General features: G+C 36.8%; 2 protein-coding genes across 2 annotated transcripts; one reads left to right on the top strand and one right to left on the bottom strand.

Moving 5' to 3' along the window:
- Positions 1 to 5,502: 5,502 nt before the first annotated feature.
- LOC135686633 (uncharacterized) lies at positions 5,503 to 12,659 on the top strand. The gene is made up of 7 exons (XM_065202902.2): positions 5,503 to 6,007; positions 7,188 to 7,328; positions 8,518 to 8,857; positions 9,848 to 9,922; positions 10,871 to 11,048; positions 11,632 to 11,697; positions 11,996 to 12,659. Exons 1-6 carry the CDS (start codon positions 5,579 to 5,581, stop codon positions 11,678 to 11,680), a joined length of 1,212 nt encoding a protein of 403 aa, XP_065058974.2. The 5' UTR covers positions 5,503 to 5,578; the 3' UTR covers positions 11,681 to 11,697; positions 11,996 to 12,659.
- A 2,297-nt stretch (positions 12,660 to 14,956) lies between these two features.
- On the bottom strand, positions 14,957 to 18,335 carry LOC135686636 (uncharacterized). Its single transcript, XM_065202906.2, has 4 exons — positions 18,219 to 18,335; positions 16,505 to 16,548; positions 15,533 to 15,795; positions 14,957 to 15,391 (listed from the first exon to the last, which is right to left on the bottom strand). Exons 1-4 carry the CDS (start codon positions 18,230 to 18,232, stop codon positions 15,053 to 15,055), a joined length of 660 nt encoding a protein of 219 aa, XP_065058978.2. The 5' UTR covers positions 18,233 to 18,335; the 3' UTR covers positions 14,957 to 15,052.
- Positions 18,336 to 18,342: the final 7 nt, after the last annotated feature.

The following is an 18,342-nucleotide window of genomic DNA, read 5'->3' as shown; positions in this document are numbered from 1 at the left end:
GAGTTTCCTTAATAGAGTTTAAGTCAGATGCTGTTTGTCTTCAACTTTCAATAGTGACAGTTCCACTGTCACCTCACTAAGTCCCTTAATATGCAAACATGAATTTATTTTGAAGACATAGATCAATGAAGAGCATCCTTTTTGCTGTCAAATTTAAAGGTCACTGACAACATACTCCTATACTGCAATTGAAGCTCTTTTTTCAAACCAAGCTTTGGATTTAATATTTTATTTTGATTCATGAACATGAAAAGAAGCTCGGCCAGTGCTTTGTTGGATTCTATTCTTTTAGATCTAGACAAAGTTTCATAGCCTGGAATTTGCTAGTAGACCCCTTTATTATAATCAACCTTCTGAGTTGGGTCTAGAGGCACACTACAAATTGTAGGGCAAAATTGCTCTTTCAGAACAGCATGCATACAGGTCAGCAATTCTGTTGTGAGGAGAGAGAGAGTTGGGTGGTTGGTACATTGGCGTGATTTGCTCCACCTACCACCAACCTCTTACAAAAAGAGGTTACCCAAAGACCTGAAATGTAATGTATATTAGGGAGAGAATGGACAAGAAAAGTTCTCTTTTTCCCACTTTAAGCTGATGCACTAGTTTTACCTAAAGGCATAAAAAATGCATAAAGATGCATAAAGGTATGAGAATGCTTCACGATGATGGAAAAGAGATTCCAAGCTTTCAGGGTTATACTGAGAAAAGAACAGATATCAAGTTAGTATCAAGAAACTAAATGTGGGTGGTTAGGACGGGAGAGAACATCACTGTTCAATAGGGCTACAAGATTTGTGGGAGGACCCACCCTGTGTGAAACCAATAAATACCCCTAGTTCAACTAAGGAATAGAAATGCTATGATACTACATACCTTATTACAGGAAATTAACGAATCATGAAATTAATGCGTCATAATATTAACGGGGTTTGTGAAAAATGTGCATTTTGGAATCATAAAATTAACGCGGTTTTACAAAAAAAATACATTGCGGGTGCATGAAATTAACGCGGATTGGGGAAGTAGAATAAAAAACAACATTTTTTGAAACTTTCTTTTTTTCGTTATGCGAAAGGGTTAAATTCTGCTACCGCACCCCTCCTGGCACCCTCTACGGCTCGAACCACCCCTGCTGACTTCCATCCATTTAAAATTGTCTGACGACCTGTCTGTTTAAAGTGTTGATAAATTTCATTCATTAACTTAGCATGGATAGGCTTCAGGGTTGACAATTTGAGATCGACTTCAATCGTTGTTACATCTTTTTCGGGATCTGATTCAAGCTCCTTCGTTATCGTGTTTGTGAAGTAATCTCTAAAGGCAGCCCTTTCCATTTTCTTGAACGATCCGTTTGTTGTTAGGTCAAGAGGCTGGAGCAGGTGGGTCAAATTCTTTGGCACCATGACTGTAACAAGGTTGTAATCTTCAAGGGCATCTGTTATTGGCTGTGATTGTTGACCTCTGAAGGCATCCCAAAAAATTGCCTTTTTTTACAATTTTTGCACAAAATTAACGTTCATTATATTAACACTGTCACAAAATTAATGTATCACTAAATTAACGCTTCATGAAATTAACGCGGTTGAGGGGCAAACCGCGTTAATTTCATGATTCGTTAATTTCCTGTAATAAGGTACCTTACTCCAGTATTCTAAGAAACTCCAGGAAGACGAAAGACGGACAGGGGTTTCAAGTTACACGAGGCTGAGACCTCATTTTCACGATGTCGGTATCACACACCGGCATGGAATGACACGGGCATTATATCAATTGTTTCTAGGCCATCAGTTTATTTGATATTGGAACCATGCCTGCATGTAAGTAAAGGTGTTAATCTGGATTAAAACCAAGTCGATACCAGTACGGTTTCATACCGTGGAGGTAACAAAATGGTGTAAACTGGTCATACCAGCATGGTACTGATATCTTTTCATGCCTCGAGGCTAAATATTTTGAAAGCGAGTATATTTTTTCGCTTAACAAAGCGCGCCAATTCATTGACAACAAACAAGGTGAAGGTGATTTTATATCTCTGATCCTTTAAAAAATGAGCACTTTATCCATAGAGTGTGCTCTTCACTGTCTTTTCAAAAGAAAATGTTTCTATCGATTTGATTGGGCATTTTCTTGTTCTTTAAGTGCCATAGTATTTCATGCCATAGGCGTTCATGAATTGTCTTTTATACTTTGTCCCATCTTTTTTCATCTCTCTCTGTCCTTTGCAACATCTTCCGATCCCGCATTTGTCTAAACTCTCAGCTTTTCCTTCATCCAGCCAAGCATTTTCATTCTCTGCCTTCCTCTTGCCCTATTCCCTTTCTTTTTTGTTTCTGTAAAATCTTTCTCAATTCCATCTTCCTCTCTCAGAATATGTCCAATGAATCTCCATTGCCTTTCTCTTATAGTGTTCAACAAATTACTTTCTGTAGAACTTTTTCATTCCTCATTTCCTCCTCCCTTGAGATCTTCATCATTCTTCTATACAGCCACATTTCCACGGACACCAAAAATGGGGTCTCGTTTCGTAGGGATCGTCATTGGCTGCGGGTGATACCCAATCGTGATCATGCTACCGCAGTTAATACAAACAGTAAAACATTGAATATCTCAACGTGGAACGTCAGAACTCTCAACGTGGAATGTCAGAACAATGTATCAAAGTGGAAAAATGGACAATATCTTGAAAGAAATGAAACGACTAGGTATCAACATCCTGGATGTGTGTGAAGTGAGATGGCCTGGAACAGATATAGCAGAAGAAACCACATTTATATTCTCAGGTAGAACAGACAATAAGCATGAGCATGGAGTGAGAATGTTTCTAGACCAACAGTGTGCTAAACGTATTGCTGGTGTCTGACAGAGGCGTCGTGTAACACGGAAGCAAAACAGAATGAATGACAATCTGAAGTCATGTAAACACTCCAAAATACGTAGAGCTATCGCTTCGTATTGGGAGGACAATCCGAAGGGAAAACCAATCCGGCGTCATATAGCGCCCCTGTGAAATAAACATTAATCGAATTTAGTTTAATCAGCGTCCAAATGCTTGGGTGATGTAAAAGAAGCTTATCATAACTTTCCTTTTGACACAGGCTATGTACTTAGCCCACTACCGGTACTTGGCTTTTTTCAAACTGACATGCATATTCTTTTGCTTCCTAACCATCTGTGCAAGCATTGCTTATCCTGATACCAGATAGCTCCTCTATGTAGATGACCTTGTCGACATAGCTGGCTTTCTGTATGTTGTTCAGTCCGATCCTCGTGAGTTCAATTGTTTTAACTCTTAACATGCAAATCAATAGGTGTCTAAAATGGGACTTTAAAGGCAGCCTGTCTTCCCGCCTTAATGAAATAGGCTGCTCTCCTTGGCTTGCCTAGCTGCAGTAGTTGACCATGTTTGAAACTTACTGCCAACAAAAAGCTATCGGAAATGGCTTTATTTACATATTACTTATTTACATTCTTATAACAAAAAGAATATTGAATGGCATTTGACATTCATAATTACAGTGTAGCCAAAATTAACTTACGCCAAATTGATCAGAGCACGCGCGCATGTTGACATATCTGTCGCACCAACCAAACAGGGAACAACATTTTTTTAGCCACAGCCTCACTGCAAGGGGAACACGCCCATTTGATTGAGCAAACCTCTGGAACCAAATTTGTCTCTGATTGGCTTAAATCGTTTAATTGTCGATCAAGCTCAACGGCGTGTGAATTTCACTCCCGTGGAAAAAAAGTTGAGCACAATAGGGGACCGACTCTTAGCTGGGTAATTAACTGCCAGTGTTTACATGTAGCTGGGAAACTCGGCATCTGCCATAATCGATAAGGGTGCAAAACTACCTTTTCTCAAAACTACCAAATCACAGTTGGCTTTAGACCTCTCAGCTTCCTCCTGTTGGAATCTTTCACTGCCCTGGTGCGCATATATTGGATTGACTAATTATTTATGTATAGTATTCAGGTGACACATGTTGAGAGAGAGAGAGCAAGGAAAAGATAGAGAGGCGGTATGATGTAGAGAAGGAATGTTGTAGCCATGTTAATAGTTTAATATTTAAGGTTTTTAAAAATAAAGGGGAAAACGTCGTTGGCTCTCTCAAAATTCAGCTGGAAGGGAGTGAAAAATAAAAGTTTTTATAACGTTCGCAATTTTGAGTACAAGCCTAACGGTAAAAAATATTGGAATGAATGCCTACTTCCATTGATAAAATTCATTCGATTTCACAGCCTATTCACTTTTTTGTAATGTTGCACTTATCTAAAGGGATGCATAATTTACGATTTACGGCACGGCAAGAATAAATATTGACGTAGATAAAGTTTTAGTGCAAAACTGTCAAAAAGAAAATGCTTCATGCCTATATTTCTATCTTTTCTTTCAATCTTTCTACCTATCTGTGATTTTTGCTTTTTAAAAATCGTTGCATGTTGTCTCGTAATTCTAGTTGCCACGGCTATTCAAGCCTAATTTTCCCATCTCTATTGTATTTTTAAGCTGAGACAATCCCCTCCCCTTGTCCCTCGAGTCTCCACCCTAGTATGCCAATTTTTTCGTTGGCATGATTGAGATTCACAGCAAGAAACACCATTTAAGTCAGTGCTTGAAAATGTTCTGCCAAAGATTTACATGAGTCTGTAAGATCAATTTTTTAATGAGTCTTTGGTGCGCCAGATATAGAGGACAAGAACTAAAGCCAGGTACCGCACACCAGTTTAGAAATGAGGGGGCCTAATAGGGCGTGACAAAAACATTTTGGCCACGCCCTCTAGAACGCCGGAACGCGCCCCTTTTAAAAACCTAGAAAATTAACAGAAAGAGTTCCCAGTCAAGAAGAACTGATAGTTTTCAGGATCCTAACTCGAAAACGTGATATTATGTCATTCATAACCCCCATTAGCCTAAAAATTGGTCAAAAACTGGTACTGTACTGGAAAATTTCATTTTGACCAAGTTATGAGTACCATTGAAAAATCCTCAACAATGGGTTTTTGCCATTCTACGGGTGCTTTGCCGGTGAACATCCGAACTTGTTCACAAATAAAGGATGGTTCAGTCATTTTGTTAGCAAATGGGGCCTGAAAGCTCATTTTGAGGATAATAGCTAGCAATTACACGAATAACAACTTAATAATTTAGTAAGAAATTATAAACAATCTAGCCTCAAAATTTTGGAGAGATTATGAGCAACCAACATGAGCTTTAGTATAACTATTAAGAAAGAGGGCTTTTGTTTACGAAATGGGCGTACAATTAGTATGATTAATAAATCCGTAATTTGATAATTTTCTCTAAAATGCTTATTTGTGTCAAATTGCTCAGAGGTGTAGTGTCATGAAAATAACAAGGTCATGTAGAACATATATATGTGCCGTGGAAATATATATCTATGCCGTGTAAATATATAACTGTGCCTTGGAAATATTTAACTGTGCCGTGAAAAAAGATTGTGCCGTGGCTGTTGTGGGCCACCGTACAACCCGGAAAATATTCTAATTAATTACGTTACGCATCATTTGAGCCGCCTCCTAACGAACGCAGTTGTCTTTGGTACCCTCACAGACGATGAGGATGAATGTCGAAATTGGCCTGAGAATTGCAGCATTTGCTGCTCTTACTTTTTCTTTCTGTCATCCATTCGAAGGAAAAAGCAGCAGATTAGCTGCTCCTGGTATCAAATCTTCCGGTGATGAGTTTGACGAGAGAGATAAGCCTGGTCGCTTCCTTGCCAACGAACCGCTGGATGATGCCTTGGCGTCAATAGGGCCTTTCCATACTAGCGTTGGGGACAAACACGTAAACATTAACCTGACATGGTTTCTTTATATCGATGATCGTGACGATAACACAAGAAATGATATCGAAATTGAAGTGGCCGCCAGTGGCCATGGTTTTAACTGGGTTGGCATAGGCTTTGCGAACGACGACGACACGTTTGGGGGCAACGATTGGCTGATTGTTTGGAAATCGAAGACAAACATACTTCATCACAAGGTATTCAGCGTTTGAAAACTAGTTGCTAAAATCTAATGGATATTTTTCAGCATGAAAAGCCTAATCCGACAATTTTTATCTAGTTCAGGCTTCATTATCATTTAATGAATGGGAGGCGCAAGGGGGAGGAGGGGGGGTGCAGCCCCCAATAATAATCAAACTACGTAATGTTAAAAACAGCGAACTAAATGGGAAGCAGCAACTGCTCCAACAACACTGAAATGCATCAAAAAATGACTCTGCTTACAGTCTGATAACTTCCATTTATATACAGATGACTCTGTTTACAGTCACTCCAATGAAAGTCACGCTGCTGGTTACAGTCGCACAAAATTGAGATCCAAATATACAAAACTATTCAATTTAGCTCAGCTTAATACCCACTTTCATGGAGAATTTCGCCAAAATAGTGCCCTTTTTAGAGCCTTTGATTGCAAAGAACCCAACTGTATTGGTGGAACAGATCCATGCCAATATTTTTGGTACCCACTCCCCTCCCCCATCCTTTACAAATACTTCATTATGGTAGTGGAACCAAATTCTTTTATTTGCCCTCAGCACCAACACTGCCCCTCCTGCCTTGGCTTCTTGTGCAGGCACCCCAGGTTGGTTAGGCACATTATTTACCAGATATGTTTTTACAAGTAAACTCATAAGCAATGTGTGCATGACAATCAGGAAAAATTAATGAAACTGAGTACTCAGCAAATCCATTAATGTAATTTGCTTGTTTGCATTAATCGTTATACACTGGGAATAAAAATATACTTCCTTATTTTGTCACAGCATTAGAATGGGGGTAAATCTTTTGACAGGAAGTATTTTCAAATGAAAGAGACATCATGATAAGTCAATTAGAAAATTTCCTAAATTAGATGTGAAAAAATAAATATTGGATCCCAGATGTTAAAATATATGATCATATAAAATTAAGAAACCACAACTATTGAAATAGTACAACATCAACTTTTGTTTCATCAAAAATATGAGGGTGTTATAATTAAACTGCAAGAGGTTTTAACAAAATTTATTTCATTTTGACATTTGGTTTCTTTAAAAAGAATTTCTTCTGCTCAAAGTTTCTGCTGTTTCTGCTTGAATATTGATTAGCTGTTATAGATATAATGTGTTTCTGATCATTATTATCCAGTTGTAATAAAGATATTTTCTTTTTCTCCAGGATTGTAACACAATGAAAGGTGTTCTACATTTTGATAAGAATCAAGACTATGAAATTGTCACTCCAAGGAAACTTCATACCTTCCATTTCACAGTGCGAAGGGCTCTTAATACCGGTGACAAATTTGATGTAGAGCTTAAGGTGAGCCTTCAGTTCATTGAATCATTTTATTTCAAAAGCAGCCAAGGGCTGTGGATTTTGTAATAAATTCTTCTTATTATCAGTTATTGTGAGAAGAGATAGGCCAATCATTGTCATATATCCTCAACCACAAGAGCCTTTAGCTGTAACAGTTTTTGGTAAATAATAGCCTTCTTTAAAACACCTGGCTAGCAAATGTCTATGGAAAATCTTATGTTTAAGTGATAAGTTCAATATCTTGTGAATAGTGAAATTCATTTTCAAAAATATAAAAAATTAGTTTTGTCCACAATTTTGTTGGCTGGTTAGTGAAATTAAAACAATAATTTTCAATTGTTTGAAACCAATGCTATTAATCAGCCTAGTCAATTTACAATGTAAAGCAATTTTTTTTTCAAAATTAAAACCCCAAATTTGTTTAATTGAAATTACTAAGAACATAGATAACTCCATGGATGGAAAAAATTGCAGAAATATGGGGGGAGGGAGAATTAAAACAGGGTGCCAGTTGTAGGAAACATTTCCTCAAGAAACAGGTTCTTTATTGAAAAGTTAACAGTTTTTTTTATGATCAAATAATTGCGATGCAAAACCATGACGTGAACAGTTTTAAAATTTCCTTAGAACGTTTTTGAACATTTTTTATAGAGTTTTTAGTTTGCTAAGATTATTGGCAGGTGTCATCACCAAGTGTGCAAGTGTGTACCTTAGTTTTCACCTTAGATTATACCTTAGATTATGCCTTAGATTTGACATTGAAAGTGGTAATACCTGAAATGTGATAAATGATGCCTGAAAAAGGGGCCACAGCCCTTCAGACCTTGATTTTTGATTTAATTTCTCATAGCTCATATAATGACATGCTTCTTTAATCTCATCACTTATGCATCATTTTAGGACATTTATTGACTTTGGAAATTTTTAGAATGACAATTTCCTAATTTTTTAATTGCCATCATCTAAAAGCTGGCACTATTTGATGAATTAAACCAGTCTTGGCTAAATCTTCTGAAATTGGACCAAATATAGAATGTCCTAGAAGCAATTGTCTATCTAAAACCAGTGACATTATTCTGTAACAGCTGGATAGTGAAACATCATAAAATTTGATAAAGCCTGCTAAGACGAGCATCTATTTAAAAGCTATCCACTTAGGGTTGTCCAAAACCTTTTGCTTTTCATCTTGCAGTCTGGGAAGACAAATTTCATCTGGGCATATGGCAGCGCAAAGTCATTTTCTAAAATTAAGTCAGAAATAAAAGATGCATGGAAGTCAAATCCAATCATTTTCTATAATGAGGATAGCATGTCTCTGGTATCAACAATGAATCCACTGGATGGAACAAGAAGTGTACCATTGGAGTCCAACAAGATCAGAACAACAGCATCACCAGATGGTTCATTTGGTGATCATGTACACAACGATCTTGAGGATGTCAACAATAAGATTACACCTCTTGACAAAGTTTCAGTCTCCAAACAAAGCCCAACCAAATCTCCTTTGAAGCCAAGACAAGGTGTTGCAACTGGTTAGTAGTCTTTTTTATCACCATTTGTTGTTTCTTTAATTCCAAATTGTTTCATTGGTTACCAATTTCCTCCCTTGTTTGTTTGTTTCTTAAAATATGGCATTGCAATTTTTAATTTTCATAAAATTTTATAATTACATTGAAACGATAATTCAACAAAGTTTGGCAAAATTTAATACACAAAGTTTTTAATTTAAACGAATGTTAAAAATTTTGGCATATATTTAAGAAGTGCATAGCAACATCACAAGAATGAAGTAAAACTCAACCAAGACTCCCACTATGACTTCTTTGTTCACTTAGAAACCAGTGGCAGACACCTGGGGGGCAAAGGTGGCAATCACCCCCAATACTTTGGAGGTCAATACTTTTGTTCTAAAACAATGAGAACATGTGACATCATATTATTAAAACAATAGACTTGCCCCCCCCCCCCCTCCAATATCTGACCAAGTGTCCACAGGCCTGGCTGTTTGTTGCGTTCGCCTCCACCATGCTCCCCTTGTGACCTGAGACGAGCTGTCAATTGCTCTCCTGAACAGAACATGAAGGAAAAATTGCTTCCCTAAAATTTTCATTCAATTGCCCTTTTTGTATTCACAGAACCCTGAAAAACTTACAGGAGTTGCTTGGTTTATTTTGGAAAAAGTGATTTCTCCCGTCGTTGCATTTCAAAGGCAGTTCAAAGGCAATCAACAGATACTATAGGGGCTTAAGCCACTTGTGATAGTCTTTTAAGTACATTCTGTGCGTTACTGATCTAGCTCGTCACAGCAAATGAGGGGAGCAACTCACAGCTCACCTGAAAAATACAAACAGCCAGGCCTGTGTTTGTCCTGTTAAAAAACTTTCTAGATTAATATATGATATCGACTCAGTTAGATTTGGAATTGACGTGACACACCATGTTTGCAATAATTAATGCATATATATTTTTTATTAATTTATATTTGTTTTTTTAACTTTTTATGTATATATCTTTCTACAAAGGTGTTTTTGTTGAATATGGAAAAGACAATTCATCAAAAATTATATCACCGCGATTAATTGGGAAAAACTGCACAAGTAGGTGAAAAAAATGTTTATATCCAATTGTTTTGATGAAAACTGTAAACTGCCAGAGATCAACAAACTTGATTTTTGACCTCAAGACATTGTCAGTGATATTCTTCATATAATTTTCAGAACAGTATATGATTTTGACTAGCAGTTCTGATATTCGCATGGTCAGATATTACCCTATTTTTCAGGTATGTTGCCTTGTAGCTTAATAGACACTAAGGGGCCCTTTACATGAGACCCGAAATGAACTCATGCTGAGTTCGTGCCTGCATGAAAATTCGGTGAAATTTGCTCGCCGTTACATGAAACCCGACACAAAACTGTTGCATTCTTTTGCATGATAGGTTCTTGATTCTTCATACCATGTAATATTTCTTATTATTCAAAAGACTCACACATCTGCTTGTTTTTAGTTGTCTCTGTTTTACTGTTAGTGAAGAAATTCAAATTACTGCTTACATTTATTGGATTCCCAGTGTTTTTTTTCCCGATATGATTACAACAAACGAGCCGAAATAAAGAGAATGACGCCAAAATCAATCCGTAGCATCCACCGTGCAGCATTTGTGCAACATAGGCGATTTTATCACTAATTCCCCTCGACATGAAAAAATTATCTGTTTACACGACACTTTCGTGCCGGCATGAAACTTCATGCCGACACGAAAAAGCGACATGAGATTTTCGTGCCGGCATGAGTTTTCATGCCAGCATGAGTTTCATTTTGGTCAACACCATGTAATCACAACAGTAGCTCAGACCAGCACCCAACATGAAACTCGTGCCGGCATGAAAACTCGTGCCGGCATGAGTTTCGTTTCGGGTCTCATGTAAAGGGCCCCTAATAAGTACCAGAAACCATATCCAATCAAAGGGTATATTTTGCTAAATTATTGCTTACATCCTCTGTTTGCTCAAATCAACTTTCAATTTGATGATCAATTTTTTAAGTCATTGTGAAGAAGACAAAAACCTGGTACGAAGTTGTGAGACTGAAAGAGTACAGTGTTTACTATGCTATAATTGGATCATCTGCAATGCTCACTGGGATTATTGTCATCATGTTTGCCTGCTGCTGCAGTGTACCCCGCTCATCTCGCTCGAAGTCAAAAGTCGCATTTTACAAAGTGTGAGCTATATCCTTGTATTACTCTTATACACCCTATACATTCTTTTTCTTGCTGATTTAATATTTTTCTATGTGTAATTCATATTCCATGAATTTATAAAACCTAATGTTTTTTATTCTTTTTCCTGATTCCACAATATTTTTCAGATGTTATTTAAGGTTTCCCAACATTGCATTGCATTTAAAACTCAAATTATTTCATTCCTATGTTTTGTTCAAGGGTAATTTTTAGATCCATCAACAAATCAAGAGGGAAACGGTTTTAACTTGAGATTTAAGCAGTTCAATTCTTGTGTAATGGCTGGAAAGCATATACTTCCTGTTTTGTTGTCTTTCTGTTCTAGTGTTGTAAAGTATTGTTAGTTAACTATAAATTTTGCCAAAGCACCTGAACAGGCCAAAAATGGTTATTATTTTCTGTTTACTAATATAACCTGAAAGGTTTTAACCAATTTTTAAGGCACCATTACAAGGAAGAGGCTGCTAATGCTTTGCCTCATAAGCTAAGTAATTTATGTTACATTCAAAAACCTCAGCATTTGGTTAGCTGTTCACATAATGTCAGCCTCTGGTTCTTTTTTAGGGATGATTACGAAGATGAGCAGGTAGAATTCCTGAAGGATAAGGCCTAAATACCTGACCATATGTGGTAAGTTTAAATTCTATTTCTTTCACTGTCTTGTTTCAATACCGATATAATGCCAAAATTGATAAAGATGAGCTTTAAGGCCAATTTTCAAACTGCACCGCTGCAAGGCACTGTTGGTGCCAAAATTTGTATTTGAAATTTGCTCTAACCATTAACCAACTGAAGATGAAGCTATTTTTATCTAACAAATTAACTTTCTATAATACAATGTGTGATTAAATGTCCAGTATGTCACCTTTGGGCCAACCAATAACGGGGCTTATTCTCCAATCCAAAATCTCTCTATCCTTTATTGTAGATATAAAGGCCAGCCAATAACAGGGAACAACTTGCGACAGGACTTGTCAGGCTGTAGAAGTAAAGTTGACATTGTGGTACAATGCTAATGTTTCTGTGAAGGATTAAAGCCTGAACACATTTCATAATATCTCAATCTGTAGATTGCTCTCAGGTCTTTAGTTATTTGACCCTTTTTAAGCTCTGCCATATGATAATTAGTGACAGGGATTTCCAAGGTAGAGTAAAGAACTCTCATCATGTTTTTTGTGGAGTTTTTCAAGAAAACAGCAAAAACGTTTTTCAGCAATTCTTTTTCAAGTTTGCTCTTAACTCCATGTTGATAAATCAATTTGCTTCTCATGAATATAACTGCAGAAATAAAATGAAAAATTTCACTATATCCTTGCTAATTTTTTTGGTTAAAGAACATTTGTTCCATCATGGTTAAAGAACATTTGATCTGAATTTATTCCAAAAAAGGATTTGCTACTGTAGAATCACAAAAGTTAAAATTTTGTAGAAAGATGAAAATTTCCTTTTTGTGTTATTTTGCTTGTAAAAATTGCTTGCTTGGTGTAGCCAGTTGTTAGTGGAAGAAGACTACTAATATTTGATAATTAGATGTCGTTTAGATATTTATTTGCTTTTTTAGCTGCTGATGCATCAAAATTTCAGTAAACTATTTCAATTTGTTTGTGTTTGCTCTTCTTTCTAAAATAGTTCACTGTCAAAATAACTCTGTCAATTTAGGTGTGGTATTACCCATGATCAATTCCTTTGGACTTCCAAACTTTGGATTTTTTTGTGAAAACCGAAATTTTGATTTAGTTTGTAAGTAACTGCCAGTTTGGTTTTTTAAACTGGTGAATGTTTTGGTTACTAATGTAGATAGATAATCGAACAAGAAAATATACCTTAACCTATCATTCCCTATGTGTTTTGACCGCGGTTTTTGTGTCCCTTTTCCCAACAAACTGCCACTAGACTTTAACTTGACAAAGTTAGGTTATAAAATGACCATTATTAAAAGTTGTCGATCGAAGAAACTTCCATGATCGGAACGCTCGCAACACTACTACTCTGTTGGAAATTACCTATTAAAATCATTTCGTGTACGAAGTATAAGTACGCTACGTGGTGGATCGAGGGAACGCATATATATTTAAATATAGACGCTTTTCCTTACTTTTTTGCTATGCAAGGCATGCTCGTTTCCCTGTGATTAGTGTGCCGATTTCTATTGCTTGCGGCCACGTACTGACGATGACTCAACGTCGTCAGCAAGCCAACGATCCTAAAAACTAGTGCCCGAAGGGAAGCTGGCACAGCTTGTAGCAAAAACAATTGACCATTTGTGGCATCATGTAATTTAAGAAACGGATATAGAAGCAATAAAGGTTTTGATTGGTAAAAATGTATTCCTCTGCTCCTACCTTGAAGCCACCTCCGCATGCACTCTAGTTACTGAATATCCAAACTGAATCCTAAATGCATCCAGGCAGTACTTGAAAGAACACTAAAATTATCCACCTTTTTATGGTATTGACTTCAAAAAGCAAAAGCACTGCAAAGGACTTTCACAGCCAAGTTATCTAATAGCTTAATAGCCTGAGCCTTACTTACTCCTGATACTTTTAGTCTGGGTTCTGGAACTCAGACCTCAGACTAATAACTTAACAAACTGAAAAATGACCAGCAGAAAAGTAGTTGTTCAAAGGAAAGTCGACTGTAGTACATGACACGTAGGTGTTCGCGATGCCGGAGTCAAGTGAGGTACTCCCTCTTTTTAGTAATGCGCACATTGTTTTACTGGTTCTCTCTTTTAAGCTTGGTTTCCACTATGAGTTAACGTGAGTTAATTTGAGATAATTTTGTGATCTGACATGGTTTAAAAATTATCTCATAGTGGAAACGGTCATTAAAAATTATCTCATGAAAATTAACTCGCGTTAACTCACGTTATCTCATGAGCTTGGAAACAAAATTTTTTGATTTCAAGCTCATGAGTTAACTTGAGATAACATCTTATCAAAAGAAGCCGATGCGTGGGAGGGGAATGTGCTATAATTTGCACTGAGGTTCTTACGCAACGCACTTGCACTGAGTATTACTTTAGATGTTGAAAAGAGTTTTCTTTACTAAAAAAAATTAATTGTGAAATATAAGAAACATTTTCTCATTTCTAAGATCCTGTTGCAAGTGGTCGTATTCACCAAACGCATATCTTTTTTTGGTAGACTCTCCGTACCTAAAACCTTGGCGCAGATCGCGAACGGCACTTCTAGCAAAAAATATTTTCCTTCTAAGTATTCTCAAAAGCAGAAGTAAAATAAGTTGTTCTTGTAAGACGCCCGCCATAGCTGCAAGACTCAAATAAAATGTGATTTCTGAAATTTCAATACTTAATTCTATCTCAAATGGAAACCGAATTGGTACATGGGTTAATTTTGAGATAGCTGGCGTTATCTCACGCTATTTCACACTATCTCAAGTTAACTTGAATTTAGACCATGAGTTAATTTTCAATTTAGCTCAGAATTATCTCACGTTAACCCACAGTGGAAACCAAGCTTTAAGATCACGTAAAGAAGACCCCCTTTTTCTTGGAACCAGTTTCCCTCTCTATTTCTGCCGTGCCTAGCTTTACAAGACGTCAACTTCCCGAGCTGGGGGGTTTTGTTCAAGTGCCCCGAGACATAGTCTATGCCTGAGGCAAATACAAAGCAACAGCTGTTTGGAATGAGGCCTCCTTTCTATTGACTCTAGACGGACTTGACAATGAAGAAGTGCACCGCATCTCTCATATTTTTGTATCAACAAATAAACGTAAAGCAGCAAATTTTTGTGTACGAAAGTTTACCTATTTCAACGTATTCATAACTGTCTACAACAGCACCTAAAGAGTACCAGTATTATTCGTATACAGCGACAAGATACCTACCTTTAATTAATGTAGAAAAGTAAAATAAAATAATCTCGCTGCATTGCTGGATAGTTTAATGAAAAATAAAGTATAATTGACTACTACTTGTGATACGTAATGACTGTCAGTTTATGTCAAATATATTGCGTTGCTTTAATGCAACAAAAAGTTCTTCCTACTTATGAAACGGTTGAACGGTACATTTCTCCACATGCGCCTGTTCGACATGACTTTTGTGAAATCTGCAAGAGAGTTCCGTTGGACAGCTTTCTTTAGCTGAATCATTGTACTCGATGTACTCGTTGGTCGGAAGTCTCCTCTGAACTTCATGTCAATCAATATCTCCTGTATTTTGCCATTCAGCCTATCCAGGTTGCGTTTGTAATATTTTGTCACCAGTCGTTTTGTTTCTCGCTTTTCTCTTGCAAACGTTATTTTGAACAAGTTCTTTTGCTGTCTTCTTGTTATGGTAAACGACTGCAATTTTTGGGCCTATTTCAAAAAGAAAAACTTCATGATTGTGGGGGAATTTCGTGCAACTCAATATTTGCGTTGGTTTCTCTACCAACAATATTCCGGCTGGTCCAAAGAACAACAATGCAATATCTAAAGGAACAATACAATGCTACCAACCTTGATGTACTTTTTGGCTTTCCCTCCAAACTTCCCAACACCACCAGCGATTTTCTTGGCGTACAAATCACCCAAACCAATGGCACGGAGATCCCTTAGAACGACTTTCTTCCTTTTGTATTTGATATCATAGCCTCGACCAACAGTAATGCCAGACCAGGCACTTGGGACGTGTAACTTCCTACTGAAGTATCGGCTTCTTGGATTGTCATTTCCCTCGGCATCAAATGTCACCTGACCTTCGTCAACTTTCAAATCACTATCTGCAATGCAAAAAATGAAAAATTAATGGAGGAAAAAAATATTAAACTCTAACACTACCAGGATATACCGTGGTACATGGGCTCCAACGCAGGTTGAAAAGTGGATGGGCCAAGAGAAAATATAACAATCATAACAAAAGGTTTTATAAAAAGCTCTATTGCTTTGTAAAAAAGGAGGGGGGCATGCCCCCGGCCCTCTTCGTCGAAGGCCCTGTGGTAAAAAAGTACCACCCCTTTCAAATACTCTACTCTGGAATATACACATAATCTCACGTGATAAATGAATTGACAAGCTTGTGCCACTATGGTACCAAAAAGGATCCTATGGACGCTTATTTTGCCAAGCTTCAATAAGTCAGTTTCACTGTAAAGCGGTCTTTAAGCTGAAGAGAAGTTTTTTTCGTTTTTAGATGAAGTAGTGCAACCACTTTTTTGACATACTTGAGGATCTCTTGAGTTTTACTGGGACTATTCGTTAGGAAAGACCCAAACTAACGACTGGACACTTGTTACAGACTTGTCAAGATCAAAATTTTGTTTACCAAATGCAAAGTTTTTACAGGCCAAACATTGCTCGCAATACTTTCTATATCGATAAATTAATTTATCTAGTTTTTCTACCATGATGAGAATCGCCGAGGTTTTGATATGTTACTTTTCACGCAATTTGTAATTTAGAAATAAACTAAGAATCGTACTTTTGCCTTACCTCCAGCACAAACTGAGATCAGCAAAAAAGTGATGAGGCTTAAACTGCAAAATATAATTTGTGGTTATTAGCATTAAATCTTCTCAGTTAAATTAAGTCAAATATTTAGGTCGAAATTGATCGTTAAACCGAAACTGAAATCAGGGTGCGCTAGTTGCTTGGGGTGAGATTTAGCTCCTGCCAAGACGTTTATATATTTCAAAGTTTGTTACAAAAAAGTAACTGGTGGAATTCTTTTATTCTACAGCTTTTAACCGCCCTTCTCCTTTGAAAAGTTAATATTTTTACAAGTTGATATCCATACACACATTTTTTATAAGAATACCTTGCTGAGCTTTAATAATCTTGCAAATTTTCAAAAAATTTATAGACGGGTTCGGTAATTATTCTTAAGGTCATGTCATTTAACAACAAACATGTAAATTTCGTTAATGCTTAGTTGCCCTGGGTACCAGAGTCACATAAATTCAAGGGCGGAAATGGAAGAGAGGAATGGAGAAGCGGAGATGCGTTTACTTGGTATTCTGTTTACGCGCTCGAAATTGTGTGGCTCTGGTACCCAGGGTAGAATTCCATGGCAGCTGCACTCCCGATAAATTTTTGTAAAAAAACGGCTGCACTCTTGCACAAGTATTGAAATTGTTTGACAACTGTAGTTGCGAGAGAATAATTAGTTTCAAAGTGAAATTTCTCCAAGTGGATGACGTCATCAAAATATCTGACTTCCGCTCAAACTATTTCTCATTCCATCTCAAATTTAAAATCTGCATAGTTAATTTAGTGCAAAAGTGCAAGAAAAGTTAAGGTCAAGTCCTTACCTGATTTTTAAGGTTTTCTATCATTTTTGTTGACGTCATCAAAACAAGTAACTTCCGGATTTAGTTTGAATGTGAAATAAAATTTGAGGTAAGGCAGTTTGCTAGTTTTTTCTACAACGAAAACTGCCATGAAATCTAGACTGGATTGCACTGCTCATAACTTTAAGAACAAATAAAGCCTAAAAATTTTATTTTTTTTGCTCTCTTATGAATTTTTCTACCTACGTTACTTATTGTCTCAAGAGATAGGCATGGCCTTATGGGTCAAGAAAACAGTATTTTCTCGGTCTGTCACGAAGGGAAGACCAGCTCTGGTTCATGGCTGTACAAAAGCTGGTAAATAAAGAAACAGGTTCTAAGGTTTACAAATCTCTTGACTCTCTTGCACCTAAATATCTCAGTGACCTATTCGTGAGATTATCCGGGTACATTCAAGAGAGTTAAAAAAAACTCTAAAACAGTCCTTGCAATACCCATGTTTGGAACTGGCAATGGCCAGAAACCCTTTGCATATTGTGGGGCCAGTCTCTGGAACAGTCTCGATTCGGACACAAAAATGGCTCCCTCAATCAATGCCTTCAGGTCCAAACTCAAGGAAAGATAATCCTTTTTTATAAATTGAGGTGTATTGTTGTAAATTTATACATCTTTGAATTAGCCATATTCCGCTCTTTTTATTGTAAATTTCATAGTATATAACTTTTTAATTTTGTAAGTAGTTTTTGCAGGGCCAATTGTAAAACAGTTTTTAGACTGAATTTGTAACCTGGGTAAATAATTTTAGAATGAAAATGAAATGAAAATAGCAAAGCCCATAAATTCTTATGGCAAACAGTGCATTGGACTTGACATTAAGTACAAACTTCATATAATATAAATAGATGAACAAACATTACCTTATCATTGCCATTTTGTCGTTTCGAAATGCTTGGTTTCGGAAGACGTCTGTCCGTAACAACAGTGTTGTTCAGCCAAGCCAAGTCACAAAATTCGGAAACGGAAGCTTTCTGATTAATCTTC

The sequence above is a fragment of the Rhopilema esculentum genome, chromosome 6 (genome assembly GCF_057945365.1).
Source record: "Rhopilema esculentum isolate cy_ngs chromosome 6, ASM5794536v1, whole genome shotgun sequence".
Classification (NCBI taxonomy): domain Eukaryota; kingdom Metazoa; phylum Cnidaria; class Scyphozoa; order Rhizostomeae; family Rhizostomatidae; genus Rhopilema; species Rhopilema esculentum.
Note: the sequence above shows the minus strand (reverse complement) of the source record. Positions and strands in the feature narration are given on the sequence as shown.

Bases quoted from the DNA above. Each gene is read 5' to 3' on its own strand.
- LOC135686633 (XM_065202902.2), top strand. From the start codon at position 5,579: ATGAGGATGAATGTCGAAATTGGCCTGAGAATTGCAGCATTTGCTGCT. The intron at 7,329-8,517 runs GTGAGCCTTCAG...TTCATCTTGCAG, and splicing joins AATTTGATGTAGAGCTTAAG to TCTGGGAAGACAAATTTCAT. The intron at 8,858-9,847 runs GTTAGTAGTCTT...CTTTCTACAAAG, and splicing joins AAGACAAGGTGTTGCAACTG to GTGTTTTTGTTGAATATGGA.
- LOC135686636 (XM_065202906.2), bottom strand. The intron at 15,796-16,504 runs GTAAGGCAAAAG...TTTGCATTGCAG, and splicing joins GATCTCAGTTTGTGCTGGAG to ATAGTGATTTGAAAGTTGAC. The intron at 15,392-15,532 runs GTTGGTAGCATT...TTTTTGAAATAG, and splicing joins AAGCCAAAAAGTACATCAAG to GCCCAAAAATTGCAGTCGTT.